Source organism: Nannospalax galili, unplaced genomic scaffold (assembly GCF_000622305.1).
Source record: "Nannospalax galili isolate Female #2095 unplaced genomic scaffold, S.galili_v1.0 scaffold128, whole genome shotgun sequence".
Taxonomy (NCBI): Eukaryota; Metazoa; Chordata; class Mammalia; order Rodentia; family Spalacidae; genus Nannospalax; species Nannospalax galili.
In genome coordinates, this window is record NW_008360322.1 from 1759641 (window position 1) to 1779584 (window position 19944).

The 19944-nt window shown below is 38.0% G+C and overlaps 1 protein-coding gene across 2 annotated transcripts in view; it reads left to right on the forward strand.

Moving 5' to 3' along the window:
* The window catches only part of Dcp2 (decapping mRNA 2), a 52026-nt gene that overhangs the window by 12828 nt on the left and 19254 nt on the right, over positions 1 to 19944 (forward strand). For both annotated transcript variants that reach the window (XR_001872243.2, XM_008825252.3), the window contains exons 2-4: positions 327 to 478; positions 8970 to 9097; positions 9848 to 9946. Coding sequence is in view for 1 of the 2 variants with exons in the window: in XM_008825252.3 (XP_008823474.2) it covers positions 327 to 478; positions 8970 to 9097; positions 9848 to 9946 (379 nt within the window). In the remaining variant the exon portion in view is untranslated. The remainder of the gene's footprint in view (positions 1 to 326; positions 479 to 8969; positions 9098 to 9847; positions 9947 to 19944) is intronic.

The following is a 19944-nucleotide window of genomic DNA, read 5'->3' on the forward strand; positions in this document are numbered from 1 at the left end:
CCCTCCCTCCCTCCCTCCCTCCCTCCCCTCTCATAGCAGGGTTTCTCTGTTGTAGCCTAGGCCAGCCTCAAACCACTGTATACAAGCTGGCTTCTCTCTTGAGAGTCCTCTTGCCTCAGTCTTCCAGGTAGTGGAATAACAAGTGTTACACCACCACATCCAGCTCTTTCTAAGGCTCATCTTCCTGGGATAATTCTCCCCAAGTATTGATAGAGTGCTCTTGGTCTCTTCTACATTGGTGAGGGGCCAGGGTCAGGAATTAAATAGATTAAAATAAATCATTATAGTTTGTAAATGTAAATTTTGTATGTGTTTTGTTTTTGCAGCCGATTTATTTTGCATATTCCCAGCGAGGAAAGAGACAATGCAATCCGAGTGTGCTTTCAGATTGAACTTGCCCATTGGTTTTACTTGGATTTCTACATGCAGAACACACCAGGATTACCTCAGTGTGGGATAAGAGACTTTGCTAAAGCTGATATCCTTTTTGTGGCTGTAGTGTCTTTCATTCTTTTTAATAAAATATTGTAGCACAGATTTTCTTTGGCCTTTTTTAGATTTTTAACCTACTAGGCTTTTTTTTTTATTTTAGATTTTTAACCTACTAGGCAATACAAAATATAGTAATATAGTATAGTGAGATTATATAATTTAGTTTCATTCTTATTTTTAACAAGGAGACTCCTTGAGATTTACAGTGATTAGAAGTAAAGTTGGTTTTATTTTCTTTTAGAAATAGCTAGGCTGTTTCCATGACCTTTCTGGTTTTTACTTTACTCTTGATGTGCCATTTAATCAGGTGATCAGATTACCTTTCTGATTTGTTAAGACATTTCTTAAATCCTGAATATTTCCTATGTTTAAAGAAGGGGTGTGTTTGGGTGTGGGGGTGTATGTGTATTTTTTACTGTGGTAAATAAGTCCTTTACTTCAGAGAAACTTTTTCTTCCCACATACATAATAGACAGCAGCTTGTTTTAATTTATTAATTGCAAAAGATTCATTTAAATATTTGATTATAAAATAAACCATATACATAGCAGAAATTGATGAGTTACTGATATTAGATGTTTTAGGTTTAGAATTAGGGTATAAAAATTTTAAGCAAAGCATTTTTAAATGAGATGTAAAATTTCCATAGAAGGACCTACATGCAGGCAATACATGCATATACATAAAATAAAAATATTCAATAAAAAATAAACAACAGAAAAAAATAATTTCCATACATGTATAACTGACAACTATGTTCTAGATAAAGTAAAGGGGTTACGTGGACTGAAGGTTGGAAAGTTACAAGAAATATCTTAAGAAATAAATTAGCTTGTATCAGGCATAGGGTTCTTTAGGAACATGGGTATGTAGATGGGTTGTAAGTATTTAAGTGAATTTGTACCCACAGTTCATTGTACTAGAATTAACCTTAAGAGTAGGTACAAGGTGACCTGAAATATCAAACTATTCATTTCCCTATCACATTCCTAGACCCTATAAAATAAGGTCTAAGTGGACAAAGTACTATTCTAGAGAACTATTAACATGTCAAGTTTTTCAGCAAAGGCAATTATTCAAATCATGCAAAAATGATACTCAAGATGCATTTGGTTGATGTGTTGAACCATAGGCAAGTGTTAGCACTTAAAATGTGGGGTGGTAGGCAGTGTGAGCCATAGTTAAAGAACTGCAAAGAACACATTATTGGAAGACAGATTTCAAAAGAAGTGCTTAAAACACCTGACCTGATAAATGTGTAAAGGTTAGTGAGGAATCTAAGGGGAATAGAATTACATTGAATACTATCTTTACTAAAGGCTTGGAGATTGGTTCTGTGTAGAAGTAGAGACCTTGCTTTTAGGAATTAAATCTTGTTAGGGAAACAATTACAACAACCAAATCTTGTTTTGTTTTGGTCATTTTGTATAGACTTACAATTCTACAATAGCAGCAACTTGTACATTCTTGGGGTTCTGGATAAGAATTTGCATATTGAGTGCACCCAAGTTTTATACTACCTTGGTTTTGCAAAATAACAGAAACCTGCTTCAGTTGTTTCTTTTCAGTTAGTTATATGGGAAGAAACCTTGATTGAGAATGCAGAGGCTTAGTTCAATAACTGAATGATTATAATGTGCTGGGCATTCATTATGCAGTGAACAAAGTAGAAAGTAGACTAGCAAATCAAGGTTCAAGGGCTATGAAAATATGAGTCCTAACTTGGCCAGTGTAAATCTTGGAGAATTTCTTTAATTTCTCTTGTTCCAGTTTACTTTTTCATCTAAATGATAGGTGAATCTTGGCTAACTCAGAGGGTAAGTTTGGAAATCAGGCTTATTTGTATATGTCAGTTGTTTAGGACAGTAACTGGTATATAGGTAAAGACCAATAAGTGTTCATAATTCTGAAAAATATTTTGAGTTTAAATAAAATACTTTGGAGAAAATTATCTTTTTAAGAAAAATATTCATGAAGTGAAAAAGAAGTAAATTATATTGGAAAGGAGCAAGAGATAATGGAGAGTAATTCAAAACTAAATATGTAGATTCTTGTGGGTCATATTTGAGAAAGAAGCTGTAGGTTTTAAACCTCTTACTTTGCCCTCCTCCCAGCCACAAAGCCAACTTACAGAGAAAGTGAAAGAATGTTCTAGTGAACTGCATCATCACACCCTTCCTGTGTTATCATCTCTTCACTTGTCACATTTTTGGTCACTTCTCTCTAACCATGTTCTGAAGATCTACTTTGGAACAGCATTGGCAGGGAACCTGGGACTAGGCAAGACTGGACCCTGAACCTAGTTGATGCTATTTAATTTACAAGAGAGAGAACAAATGCTTGTGATAAATGTTAATGAAGAGCTCAAAATTTAAAGACATTTAGGAGGTAAAATTAGTAATAACTTGGATATCTGAGGAATAGGAGTGTTGATATCTGAATTCCTGGAATTGTCAACAGTTGATTGGATGAGTGCATTTCATTCTCGGGAAATAAAGGAGTGTTTTTTAAATAATTTGACAGTATCATTCATGTAAACAGTATATTGTTATATTCACCCGTCATCCCCCTCTTAGCCTTCTCCTACTCTTGCTGATCCAGTTCTTCCCAGCTAGTCTCCCGCCTACTTCTGTGTCTTTGCTTTGCTTTTTTGTACATGTCCTGTGCAGGCAGCCAGAGCTCTCATGTGTCCTTGGCTGCCTCAGTCCTGTCATGTCCAGAAGACAGTTTGACAGCACTCCTCCCCAACCTCTGGCTCTTAGAATCTTTCCACTCTCTCTTCCATGATGTTCTCCGGGCCCTGGAGGGAGTGATATGGATGTCCCATTTAGGACTGAGTCCTCAAAAATCACTTATTCTGAGAACTTTAGCTATTTATAAGTCTCTAAATTAACCTTTGCCACTGTAAGAAAAAGCTTCTGTAACCACGGCTGAGAGCAGTACTGGTTCATGGCTATAAACATGAATATTTAGAAAGCAGTTTGGTATCCTGTCCCTTTAGCAAAACATCAGTAGTAGATTCCCCACTAGGGCCTGTGGCTTCCTGCCACAGACTTTTGACCTAGTTACAGTACCAGGTATGTATCCCATCCTATGTAGTGAACCTCGGATTCAATCAGAAAGCAGTGGTTATCCCCAAAACAGACCTGCCACTATTGCACCAATGGGCATACCTTATCTGGCAGGTCAGTTTTATAGGATGCAGGGTCCACAGTTGGGTCAGACCGCTGATGAGTTTTCTTCCCCAACAACCTGCATAGTACTTTATGGCATGAAAGTTGCCAACAGGGAGGAACCTTCTAGCTCAGTTCCAACTTGATTTCTTCAAGAGAAATTTTGTGGGGAATTAATGGGTTAATTTTGGACAAAGTTAAGTTTGTGTATCTATGTTATACTGGAATGAAGAGACTGTCTTTTCTGAGTTATTGGTATGAGACAGAGGTATCCTGGGTTTGCTCTTGGAGCCTGAAGTTTACAGGGTGGAAAAGGAATTGACAGTAGTACTAGGAGACTGATGAACATGATAGATCAGTTTAGGAAGGAAAATAAAGCAAGAGGGTGCTAGTAAAAAGGAAAACAGTTGACTGAAATAGAATAACATAGGGGAAGTAATTAGAAGAAGGCTTAGAAAGTTATGTTCAGGATGTTTTTAATCAAGGCAAGGTTCATTGTGGAGAGGATTTACCCCAGCACTGGGAATGGGTGCAAAAGACAAGGAAGTGAAAAAGCTGAGGCCTGAACTTGAGATGAGTCATATAAGGTAATGGTAGGATTTTAGATCGGGATTACTGTGTAACAGTGCCTGAGGGAGTCAGAAGAGGGTGCCATGTTCCCTGGAACTGGAATTATAGATAGCTGTTAGCTGCCATGTGGGTGCTGGGACCCTTACCGCAGTCCTCTGCAAGAGCAGCCAGTGCCCTTAACTGCTGAGCCATCTCTCCAGCCACAGTTTTATTTTTCTTTAGAATTGAATAATATTCCATTTTATGTATGTACCAGATTTTTGTTATCAGTTCATCTGTTAATGGACAAGTATTTTGGTTCTTTTCCTGCTATAGTGAATAGAGCAGCAGGGGGTGTAAATATCTCTATACTAAGGTGTGGAATTCTGAGTCTATGTCCAGGAGTTAAATAGTTGGATCATATAATAATTCTAGTTTTAATTTTTAGGAGAAGCCTCCAAAATGTAGTATGACTTTATACTCACACCAGCAGTAAGGGTTCCTTTCTCCACATTCAGCATTTGATGTTGTATTTCTTAAAGATAGCCATGCTGACTATAGTGAGGTAGTGTCTCAAAGTAGTTTTAGTTTGCATTTCCCTGATGACTGGGGATGTTAAACAGTTTTTGGCCATTTGTGTGTGTGTTTTTTTTTAAACTGTCAGTTCGTTAGTCCTTTTGTTCATTGGTAGTTTTATTTCCTTAGTATTTAATTTCTGCAGTTTTCATGGGGGTTTTGTATTGTTTTGTTTTGTTTTGGGATTTTGCTGCTGTTTGTAAATTCCGGATATTAGCCCCTTGTGTGACGTATGGCTGGTAAAGATTTTCCCTCATTTTGTGGGCTGCCTGTGTGCTCTGCTACTGGTTTCCTTTGTTATACAGAAAAGACCCTTAATTTCATATAGTCCCATCTGTTGATACTTGGGACCAGTTTCTGATGTTCTAGTCAGAAAGTTCTTACCTACCTGAAGAGTCCTTGCCTACCTGAATGTCCTGAAGAGTATATCCTCCTTTCATGTAGAAGCTTGAGGTTTTAAATCAAGGCCTTTGATCTATTTCAAATTTATTTTTGTACAAGGTAAAAGATGTGGATCTAATTTCAGTTTTCTGCAGGTGGTATCTAGTTTTGCCAGCTCCATTTTTTGAATAGACTATCTTTTTTCCACTATGTTTTTGCCTCCTTTAACAAGAATTAGGTAGGCATAGCTTTGTCAGTTTATTTCCAGTCTTCTGTTCCATTGGTCTGCCTGTCAGTTTTTATACCCATACCAGGCTGTGTTTATCACTGTAGCTCTGTGGTATAATTTGAGGTTGGGTATTGTGATGCCTCCTCCTGTGTGCTTATTCCCTAGGATTGCATTGGCTGTTTTTGGTCTTCTATGATTCATAAGAGTTTTGGGTTGTTTTTTTTTTTTTTCTAGATGTGTAAAATATGACTTTGGGATTTTGATAGGTATTGAATTAAATCTATAGATTAATTTTGGTATTGTAGCTATTTTCACAGTATTCATTCTGTTGATCCAGGAGCATGGAGGATCTTTCCATTGTTTAGTGTCTTCCTTGAATTCCTTTTTCAGTGCCTTGAAGTTTTCATTGTAGAGGTCTTTCTTCTTTGGTTAGGTATATTCCTAGGTATGTAATTTTTTTTTTTTTGAGCTATTTTGAATGGATGTGACCAGGTGGGCTTCTTCCCAAAAAGGTAAGATTGGTTCAACACAGGTAAGTCAATAAGTATAATATGCTATATACACAGACTTAATTACAGAAATTATATAATCATCTCGATTGGTGCTGAAAAGGCATTGGACAAAGTTCAACATGCTTTCATAATGAAAATCCTGAAAAACTAGGAATAGATGGAGCATACATTAAAATAATAAATGCTATATATGAAAAAAACCTATACTCAACATTATATTAAATGGAGACAGACTGACAGTTTTTCCTTTAAAATCAGGAACAAGACAAGGATGCCCACTCTACCCTCTCTTATAGTTCTCCAATTTCTAACTGTAGCAATTAGACAAAAGAAAGGCACAAAGGGGATAAAACTAAGAAAGAAAGAAAAAGAAGGGAGGGAGGAAAGGAAGGAAAGAAGGATTCAAACAATCCCTATTTGCAGATAGCTTGATAGAATACTAGGGAACATCCAGGGATAATAAGCACAGTAAAATTTTAAACAAACAACAGCAAAAAAAAAAAAAAGAAAAAAGAAAAAAAGCAAAAAACAGTAGTAACTTTCCTAAATACCCAGAGAAAGAAAGGAGGAAAAATATTCAGAATAGCTCCGAAATATTAAGTACTTGTAGTTAATTTTTTAAGGAATAAGGTCTAACTTAACTGTTTAAAACATACTTTGGTTAGATTTTTTAAAGTCTGATGAATTTTACTGAATGTGTAAAGCCAGATTTTTGTTGGGAAGTCCTTTCAGAGTCTTCACCCCTATAGAAACACAAGTGTGTATAGGAAGGTTAATGTAACCAGACCTTTTATATTCGTTTTTTAAATTCCCTTCCCAAATTCAGGCATGAAATAATTATCTGGAGATTAACCTTGCATTTGTATTTTAGTTATGATATCATAGATGGTTGGCCTTGTTTGTCCATACTTTTAGGCACTGGAAGTAATTAGTACTGACTTAAAGGCTTTCCTGAGTCAGTCATGCCTGTACTATAGTTCTGCTCCATCCGGTATGAAATCTTCATATTTTTGTTTACTATTTTTATTTTATGTGTATAAGTGTATTGCTTGCATGTATGTAAGTGCACCCATGTCATATAGTGCCTGCAGAGGTCAGAAGAGGGTGTCAGATTCCCTGAAAGTGGATTACTGACAATTGTTAGCTTTCATGTGTATGCTGGGAACTGAACCCAGATCCTCTGCAAGAGCAACCAGTGCTCTTAACCACTGAGCCATCTCTTCAGCCTTTGGGTTTCTATTTTTAGTAGCCCACAGCAATTAAAGGTTTTAGTATCAGGGAGCTGGAGAGATGGCTCAGTGGTTAAGAGCACTGACTGCTCTTGCAGAGGACCTGGGCTTGATTCCCAGCACCCACATGGTGGCTACAAACCATCCTTAACTCTAGTTCCAGGGGAATCTGAAGTCCTCTTCTGACCTCCACGGCATTGCACTCACATACATGCAGGCAATACACTCATACACATAAAATAAAAATAATAAAATATTAAAAAGTTTTAGTATCAATATGGTCTCTGAAATCGAGTGGTGATATGATCATCCTACATAACTGAAAATGCACTCATGGTTTTTGGGGAGTTTTTTTTTTTTTTTTTCCCTGCCCCGGTCTTTTTGAGACAGGGTCTCTGCAGCTCCAGCTGTCCTGGAACTCATTATGTGCACTCATGTTTTTATTTATTATTTTTATTTTATGGGTATGAGTGTACCCATGTCGTGCAATGCAGCAGAGGTCAGAAGAGGGCTTCAGATTCCCCTGGAACTGAAGTTAAGGACAGTTCGTAGCCTCCATGTGGGTGCTGAAAATCGAACCTGGATCCTCTGCAAGAGCAATCAGTGCTCTTAACCACTGAGCCACCTCTCCAGCCCCCACAACTCATGTTTTTAATGTTAACATCAAATCAAGATAGAATATACAAACTCATTTTTTTAATTATTTTTATTTATGTGTATGAGTGTTTTGTGTGTATGTAAGTATACCCAGGTTGTACAGTGCCCATGGAGGCCAGAAGAGGGTGTCAGATTCCCTGGAACTGGAGTTTGAATTAGTTGTTAGCTACCATGTAGGTGCTTGGAACTGAACTCAGGTCCTCTGCAAGAGCAACAAGTACTTTTAACCACTGAGCCATTTATAGCCCCAGAATATTTAAACTTTTGAGGACATGATTACACTTAGCAACAGATTTTCAGTTTGAGTAACTCAGGACAGTTTCAGTGTTACAGTGATGAGGCCTTTGACAGCATGAAGTATTGAAAGACTGAGCGTACAATTTCTGTTTGTTTGGTTTTAGCATTTTTTTCATAATATTTTATATTGTTCTATTTTATAGGGGCAACCCAGTTTCTTTTGAAACGGATAGTGCTTGGTTTCCCTTTATAACCTTTAATAAGCCTCCATCTTTAAAATGTTAAGAAAAAAATACATGTATTTGGTAAAGAACAGCAGTGTACAACAGTGTGTACTTCAGCCTTAGTTTTGCTTCCTACAGTGAAGCAAACTTTTAGCAAAATGTATGTACTTTTTCTTGCTGTCGTTTCTAGTATGTTGACTCCTGATTGTGAATTTGATTCACTTACTGAGAGGTACTTGAGGTATTAACTCAGGAATCTAGGACTAATCTAAAATTTGATGTGTCTAGGTTCAATGCAGAAAGATAACAATGATCTGTTCAAAGGAAAATGAACAGATCACTAGAAAGGGGAAAATGTTAAACCTAAGAAAGGTGAACATTCAAGTAATTTCCTATAAAATGGACTGTTGATTTAAATATCTCTGTATATAAACTTTTTAAGATTTATTTTTATTTGTGTGAGTATGTGTTTCCTTTATGAAGGTGCCCATGGGGGACAGAATGGGGTGTTGAGTCCCTAGGAGCTGGGGATACAGGTGATTGGCTGTGAGCCCACCTCTCAGCCCCCATGTGGGTGCTGGAAAATGAACTCCATCGGGTTTTCTGGAAGAGCAATTGATCTTAACCTCTGAGTCATCTCTCTAGCCTCCTCTATATAATTTCTTAAGCTGTTTAAAGGGAAAAAGTAGTTTCCTTAACACTATTTATACTCTTTAGTCATTGTCCATTTTTGCTGCCTCAAGGTGAAGATGTGGAAAAAATTTTGGATGAATGGAAAGAATACAAAATGGGAGTACCAACATATGGTGCAATTATTCTTGATGAGACGCTTGAAAATGTGAGTGAGAAAATAAGAGTTTAGTGAAAATGTGAACAAATGCTCATTTTTATCCTCTTAACAAAATTGATAATGTAATAGTCTGAATTGAGGTTTTAAAATACATTTAGAGCTGGGCGTGGTGGTATATGCCTTTAATCCCAGAACTGAGGAGGCAGACAAGCTGATCTCTGAGATCCAGGCCAGCTGGGGCTACAGGGAAACCTTGTCTCAAAAAATAAACAAAAAACCTTTGTTTTTGTTTTTGGTTTTGTTTTGTTTTGTTTTGTTAAAAGACTAAATTTGGGGTATTTTGTCTGAATTCTGTGTCTTAAAATTTTATTTTTTTGTCTTTTTGAGACAGAGTATCTCTGTAGCCCCAGCTGATCTGGAACACACTATGTAGAACAGACTGGCCTCAAACACAGAAAGATTCGCCTGCCTCTGCCTCAGAAGTGCTGGGATTAAAGGTGTGTACTACCACACCTAGCTATTAAAAAGTTTTGTATTTCTTAGAGCTTAACGTGAAGAACTATCACATGAGAAGCAATTTCTCGTTATTCAAAAATTATTTTTAAGTAGACAAAATATATTAACACTACTAGTAGTATGTTTATATTATTGTAATATACTTAGGTCAAATACTGTGTCTAATTATTAGTGATAAATAGTTTCCAGAAATACAGAGAAAAGCACTTTTGGTTTTAGAAAGGAGCATGGGAAAGGAAAGTAGGTTTTATTTTGTTTTTAAAATCTCTGCTTGTTTTGCAGGTGCTACTGGTTCAGGGGTACTTAGCAAAATCAGGCTGGGGATTTCCAAAAGGAAAAGTGAACAAAGAGGAAGCGCCTCATGATTGTGCTGCTAGAGAGGTAAGCTGCTGCATCCAGACAGTACATTGACTGTTGGGTCAATTTTTTTACGTAGACTTACTCCTTTGGACTCTTGAAAGTTCAGTCAACCGTTTTCCAGAACTTGAATGCATGATTTAATTTAAGATATCACCATTTTTTAAACTCTACATCTACCTTCATTAATTCTCACGGTCTACTTACAAAGCACCTCTTTCGCCCCTTTCTTTATGACAGTGTCTTTCCCACTTTTCACTGCAGCATTGGAATTCCAATTGATAAACATTTCAGATACTGTGTTCTTTGTCTCATACTCTTCAAGAAAAGTGCTCAAAACCCATTCTTCCTACTTGCCTATAGAATAAAGTTTAATTCTTTTAATTATATTCTGTCCCACTTCACCCCAGCTTAGTCATTTAAAGGATTTATTCCTTGTTTTTTGAATTTGGTTGTTTCTAAAATTTGACTAAAATTATCCCTACCTGAAATATCCTTTCTTCTTCCCATGTATTCACATCCTAGCTGCATGGGGATGTATGCCTTTAATCCCAGCACTCAGCGGGTAGGAGCAAGTGGATCTCTGTGAAATTGATACAAGCCTGGTCTACGTAGCGAGTTCCAGTCCAGCCAGGGCTGTATAGCGAGAGCCTGTCAGAAAAACAAAACAAATCCCAGCTAGGTACATTTCTGTAGTCATTATTTTTGTTGTGAAAAACTGTGTGACAGAAACATCACAGGAAAATTCATTTTGGCTCTTGCTGTGAGAGGGTCCTAACTCGATGTGGGGCAGGCATAGCAGAACCAGCTCTGTTCGTAGTGTCTCTTGGCATCTCATGGCAGGGCCTGTTCATACAGAGGCAAAGCCAGAGCATAGATCATGAGTGGAACCAGGGGCTGGTATGACCTTTACAGGTCTGCTCTCCTCTTCCAGCTGGGCTCTCCCTCCTACTGGCCCCGCAACTTCTCACAGCATCCTCAGCTGGAGACCTAGGACTTAAATGTGAGCCAGTGGGGAGACAGTCCAAATTTAAACCATAATTCTGAACGCAGTTCATATTTTTCTTTTCCTCTGACGTTCAGTTATCAATTAGCATTGTAAGAGGGACTGAGTTTCTCTGTAGAATGAAATTCAGAATGGAAAATTTCTCATTCATCATTACTTCAAATTCTGTTTTACTTACCAGCTCTAGCCCATAGCAGTCTCTGAACTTTAATAGCAACTGTTGTCATAATCATTTATTTGGCTTTAATTATTTATTGCCTTTAATTATATACTGTATTCTTTATGCAGGTTTTTTGCCTTGTGCCACATTGTACCTTATCCTTTAGATTTGAGAAGTTGATCCATAGGAAATATGATATAATGGAAAAATGACTAGTCTTAGGAGCCCAGAAGTTTTTATTATAGTTTATACTTTGTGTAATAACCTAGATACTTTGAACAAGTCTTTTAACTATCATAAGAATAAATTTATTAAGGAAAGCCACTTTCAAGGACTTGATAGCCAAAAGCAAGATCTTTGGGGGGAAAAGTGGTAGTGATTTTATTCTGAGATTTTTTTTTTTTTTTTTTTTTTTTTTTTTTTTTTTTTTTGTCTTTTTGAGACAGGGTCTCCTTGTAGCCCAGCTGTCCTGGAACTCACCATGTAGACCAGACTGTCCTTGAACTCACAAAGATCCGCCTGCCTCTGCCTCTCAAGTGCTGGGATTAAAGGCGTGCGTTACCACGCCTGGCTCTGAGATGTTTTTGAGATGGTCACATGGATGTATTGCCTTACATGGTTTCCTGAAGTTTTCTTTATTAACTGGTTTAAATTTGGATGCAGCTATTAATGAAGAATAAAGTTACCATTCTTAAAAGCTATCTATGTAGGAGCTAGGGATTTAGCTCACTGCAGAAAATGACTTGCTGCCCAGACATGAGGGCCTAGATTTGGATTCCCAGCATTCATGTAAAAGCCATATGTAACAACATGTACCTATAATCCCAGTGCTGGAAGATGGATACAGGAGGATCCCTGCACCTCATTGCGCAGCTAATGTAGCTGAAGCTATGAATTCCAGGTTCTGTGAGAGGTGGTCCTAAAACATAGGGTGGAGAGACATTGCTGGTGGTGGACCTTTAACCTCACGCATCCATGTGAGTGTGTACATATAACCCATTCCCCAAACAAGAAATTCTGGTGTGGGGAATGAGAACTAAAACATTGAGATTCCATCTCACTCCAGTCAGAATGACTATCGCTAAGAAAACAAATAACAAATACTGGTGAGGATGTGGGGAAAGGGAAATGTTAGTCCAACCACTATGCAAATCAGTGTGGAGGCCCTTATTAGCTGCAAGTAGTACCACCAAATACCCTAGCTATACCACTCACTGGCATGTACCCAAAGGACTAAATCAGCATGCCATAGAGATACTTGTGCATCTGGATTTATTACAGTACTACTCAACAGTAGTCAGTATGGAATTGGCCTAGGTGCTCATTAGCAAATGAATCAAATGAATGAATAAAGACGATATGGTGTATGTACATAGCCACAAAGAACAGCAAGATGTCATTTTCAGGAAAATGGATACAACCAGGGATCATCATGTCCACTGAAATAGGTCAGACCTATGTAGACAAATATGTTTTCTTTCCTTTGTGAATCCTAGATTTTATTTAGACACATAAAATGTATGTAGCACATGAAAGAAGTGAGACTGGATGAATGAATTATAATACCTAAGTGTGTGTGCAGAGAAAGGAGGCTGTGAATATGGTCAGTACACTTAATCTGTATAAAAATTTCTTAGAGCTCTACGGGAGGGGTACACTGGAGAGATGGCTCAGCCATTAAGAGATCTTGCTGCTCTGTGGAGGATGTGGGTAGTTCACAGCATCCACATGGTGCCTCACAGCTGTCTGTAACTCCAGGCCTAAAGGGTCCAATGCCGCCTTCTGGCTTCTGGGGCCTTTGTACATACATAGTGTAAAGAGATATATACAGGTAAAACACTCATACACATAAAAATAAATCTTCTTTTAGAAAGGAAACCTATCACAGGCCGGGGAGATGGCTCAGTGGGTAAAAGCACTTGCTGCTCAAGCATGTGGACCTGAGTTCAAATCCTTAGCACCCATTAAAAGCTGAACCTGAGTGTGCTTGTGCATGTAACCCCAGTGCTATGGAACATAATGAAAGACAGGATTGCTAGGGCTTGCTGACTAACAGTTTTACTCTAGGTTCAGGGAGACCCTGTCTCAATGTAGTAAGACAGACTGATAAAGCAGAACACCCAACTTCCTCTGATGTTTACGCATCAGCACACGCACATGAGGGCAGAACCATTACTCTGCAATGAATATACGCAAATAAAATTTTGTATTGAAAAAAATCCACTTATCTAACATGGAAAAACAGTAGTTACTTTTGAGTAAGATTAGAAAAATAATTGAAAGTACTGCATTTTAAATTCAGTATTAAACAGCTCATCCAAGCTAGTATTTGCTAATACTTGTAGACCGAACAGTTGTATACAAGAAAATAAAGGCTATGTGTAGGTCTTGAAGCTGAAAGCTAGGCTGGAGATAAGTGCTCAGTAATAGAATGCTTGGCTTCCATGCTTGAAGCCCTCCGCTCAACTTTTACCCCCCACCCCACCCCCCGTTCAATCTCTAGCACTGCAAAAACAAAACCCCCAAAGCTGGGGAGGTGAGGGGTTGCCATGTCCTCTAAGAGCTTTTACTTTCCTTTCTTTAGATGATAGAGGATACGGAGGAACAGTTCATGTCCTCGAACCTTTAACTATAGAGCTTGCCCCTAAGAACAGAATAGGGACTGTGGTATCCTATTTAAGGAATTAATCTGCAGTCATGTACATGTAGCTGGGTAAATCTTACTACAGCAGGGTAGGTGTTTGTGCACATCTAGAAAGGACCTTACAATAAGTAGAACATTAGAAATTTAGGATAAATTGGGTAATTGGGTAGGATCAACTGTCTATAATTAGACCTGGGAGAAAATAAAATGTCTCATCTTTTTTTCCTTTGAGCCAGGATCTCCCTATAGCCTCAACTGGCCTAGAACCCATTACATAGACCAAGCTGGCCTTGATCTCACAGATTGCTAGAATTAACGGTGTGCACTACCACACCCAGCTAGATTCCTCAATTGTTAGAACTGAGTAAGAACCCAAGAACCCAAGTCCCCTATCTGCAACCCCACTAGCATTCTTCGTCTGACAACTTTGTTCATCCTGTTATCAAGTCAGAATAATAAGAAATATGATATTGAAGGAAGAGAGGGCAGTTAGCCTGTAAGCTGAGGTACAGTTTTCTCTTCAGTTTCCTTGTTTTCTGGTTTAGGTACCAGGTACATTCTGGTAATGTGGCTCTGGAGTCCATGTGTTAGTCTACTGCTCTATAGGCACTCAAAGACTATTTTTAAGTAGATGAGTATTTTTGGAAGCAGGAATTTATGAGTTTAAAATATATCTAATTTTGTTAACTTTTCTGATTTACTGAACATGATTTTTTTTCCCCCGTTTGAAATTTTTGTTTGACAGTAGGGAACCAGGCATTCTAAGGAGTCAGAAATCCCTTAATCTCAGTGGGAAACATTTTTCTTTTGACTTCTAAACGTTGTTTTTGATATCTATGACATCCTCCTGTCAAGGAAATTGATGCATAACGTTTAACTGTAATATCTATAGTTTTTGAGTAGACTTTTTTTTGTATGACAAAGTATTTTTAAATGATTATCAGTAATGTCACATAATAGCATGTAGCAAGTTCCTAAATCCTGTCATCTAGTAATTTGATTAAGATAAATGAACAGCAGCCCCCCAAAAGAATATTAGTATTCATTGTTCCAACCCTTGGCCAGAATGGACAACTTTAACTCTGGCCGTTTCATACAAATATAACTGTTTACTACTATTTCACGAGTAAAGCCCCTTCAGGGGAAAATTTAATCCCTTCAAAGAATTTTTTTCTATGTTTGACTAAAAAGAAAAAGTCAACACTGATAAACATTGCTTCAGTGAAAGCAAGCACAGGAAAACAGATCACATAATACTTGTTAAATTACTGTCTCATGTTAAAAAGTTGGAACTTTGGACAAGTACTGAGTCTGTGCAGAAAGCTAAGTTTGCTATTCCAAAAACGGAAGTGAGCTACTACAACTTAGAGAAATAATTTAATGCCTTTCATAAGAACAGAAGTCGAATTTTGCCAAAGCTTCCTATTCTATGAGGGCATCTCCAGTACCAACCGACTTCTGATTTCTGTATTTTTTGTGTATTTCTGGCTGGATGTGGCACACCAAGGCCAAGAGGTTATCAAGGACATCTGCCTTGTTCTGCTTGAAGTAGGTTTGGAGGATGGTCACCTTCCTTTGTATCTCTTCCGGGTCAGTGCTCCAGCTGCCATGATATCCCCAGTGTTACAGCATCTTTAGGCTTAAATTCTTTCTTCCTCTGCAAGCAGTTCTGTTCAATCTGAACCTGCATTGGGGCCTTCTGGTCTTTTGTTCTTGGGCCTCAGAAACCTCCTTGACTTCTCCCCCTGCATCGTCTCCTGGGTCCCCTGCAAATAAATGCCATGTTTATGGGGACTCCAGGCTCAGTTGATTGGCCTGAATCCATGCAGTGGGCCCTTGGGTTAGTTGACTGCCCTTAAGTAGAATCTTTCAAAAGCAAATCTTGATTTTTATTCCCAATTTCTAAATGATTGCCTTTGTTATAAAGACATAAAAGTTTGGGGAAGTAAAGTGGAGTGTTGCTGCTTAGTAGTCTGCATGAGCTGACATAATATATAGCTGACTGGGTAGCTTATACAACAGAAATTTATTTCTTAGCAGTCCTGGAGGCTGTGGGTCCTAGATCAGTATCCCAGCTGATTGAGGTCCTGTTGAGGACTCTTTTCCTGGCTTGAAGAAAACCAGTTTCTAGCTATGTTCATGTGACCTTTCCTGGGTGTGCTGGGATGCATGTCCAGAGAGCTGTTGGTATTGTCTTCTTAAAAGATTAGGGTCACACTGTCATGGACCTCATTTAACCTTTATTACCTCCATACACCCCTAAATACAGTCATGATGATTTCAATGTAGGAATTATTTTTAGTTGAATTTGTCATTTGCCTTCTGGAATCGTGAATATATTCAACCAGGAGTCCTAGAATTGTAGTCTGTCCTTCTGCCACTTGGTGGTACTACAGGATAAGAGAAGTAGCATTGTGGAAAAGGGGACCACCAGTTAAATCTTGGCTGATAACCACATTGTTACCTATTTTTTGCTATTATTTATCAACATTTCATTTTTCTGAAATTTCTCATGCATTAACATGTAAGGAGAATCTTGGTTCTGATTTTCCAGCTATCAATTAGACTTAGGTTGATGCCTTTGTTCATTTTGTTGTGTTTTGGTTTTTTGATACAGGGTCTCACCATGTAGCAAGATCCTCCTTCCTCCACTTTCTGTGTGCTATAATTATAGGTGTGTGCCACCATGTCTGGTTTAGGCTAATGTCCTAACCACTTTGTTTGCTTTTAGGGGTATGCCATCAGTGGGTATTTGCTCTTATTTAAGTTTATAAGATTTTATCTGGCATTTTACAGTATCTCTACAATTTTGTTTGTACCTCATTATATGACAATCCAGAAGTATTTTGTCATGCTATATTAGAATTTAATAATACATTCCCAAGTAGGTTTGTATGTGTGTACTGGGCCTAAAGAAGTCTGTTGCAAACAAGCTTTTCAGGGAGATGATATAATCATCAGTGGAAAGCTAAGGACTATCTTATTTAGTAATTTCTGGTCTTCTAATTGACTTTTGGCTTTAGTTAATTGGATTATTTTGATCAGTTTTACCCAGTAAAGGTAGATTTAGGACAAAGATGTGAAATTTTTTTTAAAATGTCATTAAAGGCAGATGTTAGCATAACCCTGGAGTATCTTTGTGACAGACTAGTTGTTCTTGAGAATAATACTTGGTGGGCCACTTTTGAGTTCAAGATTTTATGTTATTGCTGGTGGTACAGGCCTTTAATCCCAGCACTTGGAAGGCAGAGGCAGGCAGATTGCTATAAGGTCTAGGCCAGCCTGGGCAACAGAGTGAGTTCCAGCCCTACCAGGGATATATGACATATGTAATATTGCTTGTTCTGTATGTAAGGGAGTGATTGCATATAGTTTTACAATTTAATTAATAGAATCGACAGAGGAAATTTTGGTTGGAAGATTATAGGCAAAGAATTCATTGTGTTATTGTGCTTTTGCTCTTTGATACTAAATTCTGTAATATTAGATGGAGACTTGTATCTGATAACATTTGAGACATTAATACTGTTCTTATTTCAGGGAAACTATAGAGTAGTATTGGATTGGATTCTCAGAAGGATTGGTATTAAGATTTTGTGTTATGTGAGCTAGCTATTAATGTTTCCTGGTAAATATTTGATAAGAATGAACAAGTTTTATTTTTATCACTATTAGAATTAAGAGATTATGTCATGCTTTAGAAGAGAAAATTTCATTGCTCCTTTGCCCACTGAAAATTTGATGGAATGTACTGATGACAAATTTAATAGGAAAAAGTATACAAATTAAAGTGTTTGGGAGAACACAGCAGGGTGATTATGTAGGAACTTGATTGAATTAAGCAATAGACCATCGCTGAGGCGTAACTTGTGTCTGTGCTGGTGTATCTAGAGGGATAGGACTCAGGAGAGAAGGCGTACCCTGAATGTGGATGACACCACCCAATGGGCCTGGGCCGTAAACTGAATAAAAATTTTAAGAGGGAGAAATGAAACTGAGGACCAGCATTCATTTCTTTCTGCTGCAGACACAGTGTGACCAGCCGCCTCATGCTCCTGCTGCAGTGCTTTTCTGCCATGATGGACTGTATCCCCTCATAAACAGCCAGAGTAAATCTTTCTGTAAGTTACTTTTGTCAGGTATTTTGTCACAATAGAGAGAAAAGTAATACACCCACTGAGGTTTAAATGTTTCTATACTTCACAGCCAAAGGGTGGTGGGGGGAGGAATGTAGGAAATTTGGGGGATTATAAATGATCTTTAGAGGAAACAGGCTAAGAGGACAGATAATAGTGTCTAAATGTCTTTGGAAGAATGAATGGATTCTGGAGACCAGCTATAGCGTGTGACAAATTCCATCTAGCTGTGATTACATTCCTTAGTTTACCTTCCTGTGATTTGAGTTCATGCGTTAGTGAAACCTCAGAAAGTGAACTGAAGGTAATTGGGGCTGATCTCTAGTCAGAGAAGGAAATATCTGAGGCAAGGTTCTTCTAGTTTCACGGATCTTCAAGAACTTTAAATTTGAAATCATCCAAATATCCAGGTACCTTTCAGAGTGTTGAAATGCCTTCCTTTTATTCTGAGTTTGTACAGTGTTAAAACTGCCTGTGTTGGTTCTCATGGCCCTGGCTCTTTTCATTTTACCTCAAACCACATCCAAGTACTGTTAACCACTAAGTGAGGCAGATATCCTTGAGGACATACTCCTGTGTCCCTACGCCTGAGAATGAAGAAATGTGGAGGGAGCCAACCAAGATCACTGAGCGCCTCTGACACATTCTCTCTCTCTCTTTTTTTTTTTTGGCACAGGATTTCCCTAGTCCCTGCCCACCTAGAAGTCACTATGTGGACCAGGCTGGCCTTGATCTCTCACAGAGACCCATTTCTCTACTTCCCAAGGGCTGGGACACCATGCCTTGTTTACTTTCTGTAAACTTGACTCCTTATAATATTAAATTAACAGTGTCCAGACACTTTCCTGTTCACTGTTTTCCCATTTTGAAATTGTGTTCTATGACCTTGATCTGAGCAATCATAAAATGTGTCTACCATCTTTCTCTCTTGAACTGAACTTGCTACAAGTGACTTATGTGTTGACTCCCTGAATAAAATTTCTTATGTGTTAGAAATCACCCCAGTGCTCCCCCTTATCTGCTATAGGTAATAAATCTTTCTCTGCTCATTCATCACCTAATTGTGCGTTTTGTGGTTGTTTTTATTGTTAAACTTTTTGATACTGGGTCTGCTGTATGATCTCTGGGTAGCCTGGTATTCCCTATGTAGCCCAGGCTGGCCTTGGATTCCTTCTGTCTATGTCATTTAATACTGGAGGCCTGAACCACTATGCCCGGTTTCAAGACTGTTTGGCTGTTGCTGCTGCTACTGCTGTGTGTGTGTGGGTGTGTGGGGGCGTGTGCGCACACATGCATGTGGGTGTGTGGGTGGGTAGGTACCCAAGCATCTAGTTGGTCTTTTCCACTAATGGAAGTTCTCAAGACAATATCTATGAGTAAAAACAAATCCATTTCATTCACATGATAAATAGTTTTGTTAAAGTGACTTGATTATGTATGTCAAGATATGGGAAGGTATAAAGTCATGAAACTTCTGTCACTGGACCTTTAGAATATACTTGATTTATTGTTTTGAAATATTTGAATGTCAGCAATTGACTGGACTTTATATTGTATATGCCTATAGTGCTGGTTATATCTATAGAAGAACAAAGACAGGACACTTCTTTCCTCTAGTCTCACATACTTATGGCTATACCCAGTCTGTCATTGCCAGAAGTAGTGAGGTACAAATAATCTCTTCTGAAATTTTGTCTTTGAAATAAATAGATTTAAGGGGCCTTGGAGAGATGGCTCAGTGGTTAAGAGCACTGGCTGCTCTTGAAAGGGACCGGGGTGGGTTAAATTCCCAAGCTCCCACATGGCTGTTAACAGTCATCCATAATTTCAGTTGTGGGGAATCTGACCTCCACAGGCATTGCACAACATGAGTGCACTAATACACATGCAGGCAGTATACTTATACAGATAAAATTAAAAATAACAAAATATTTTTTTCAAAAAAAGAAATAAATGGATTTAAATAATTGATTTAATAATTAGAATTTCATTCAAATGTACTATTTTCAGGTCTTGGTAAAGACAGTCTTCAAGTGAGCATATTTATCTCCTTACTAAATAGTTTATCAGGCCAGG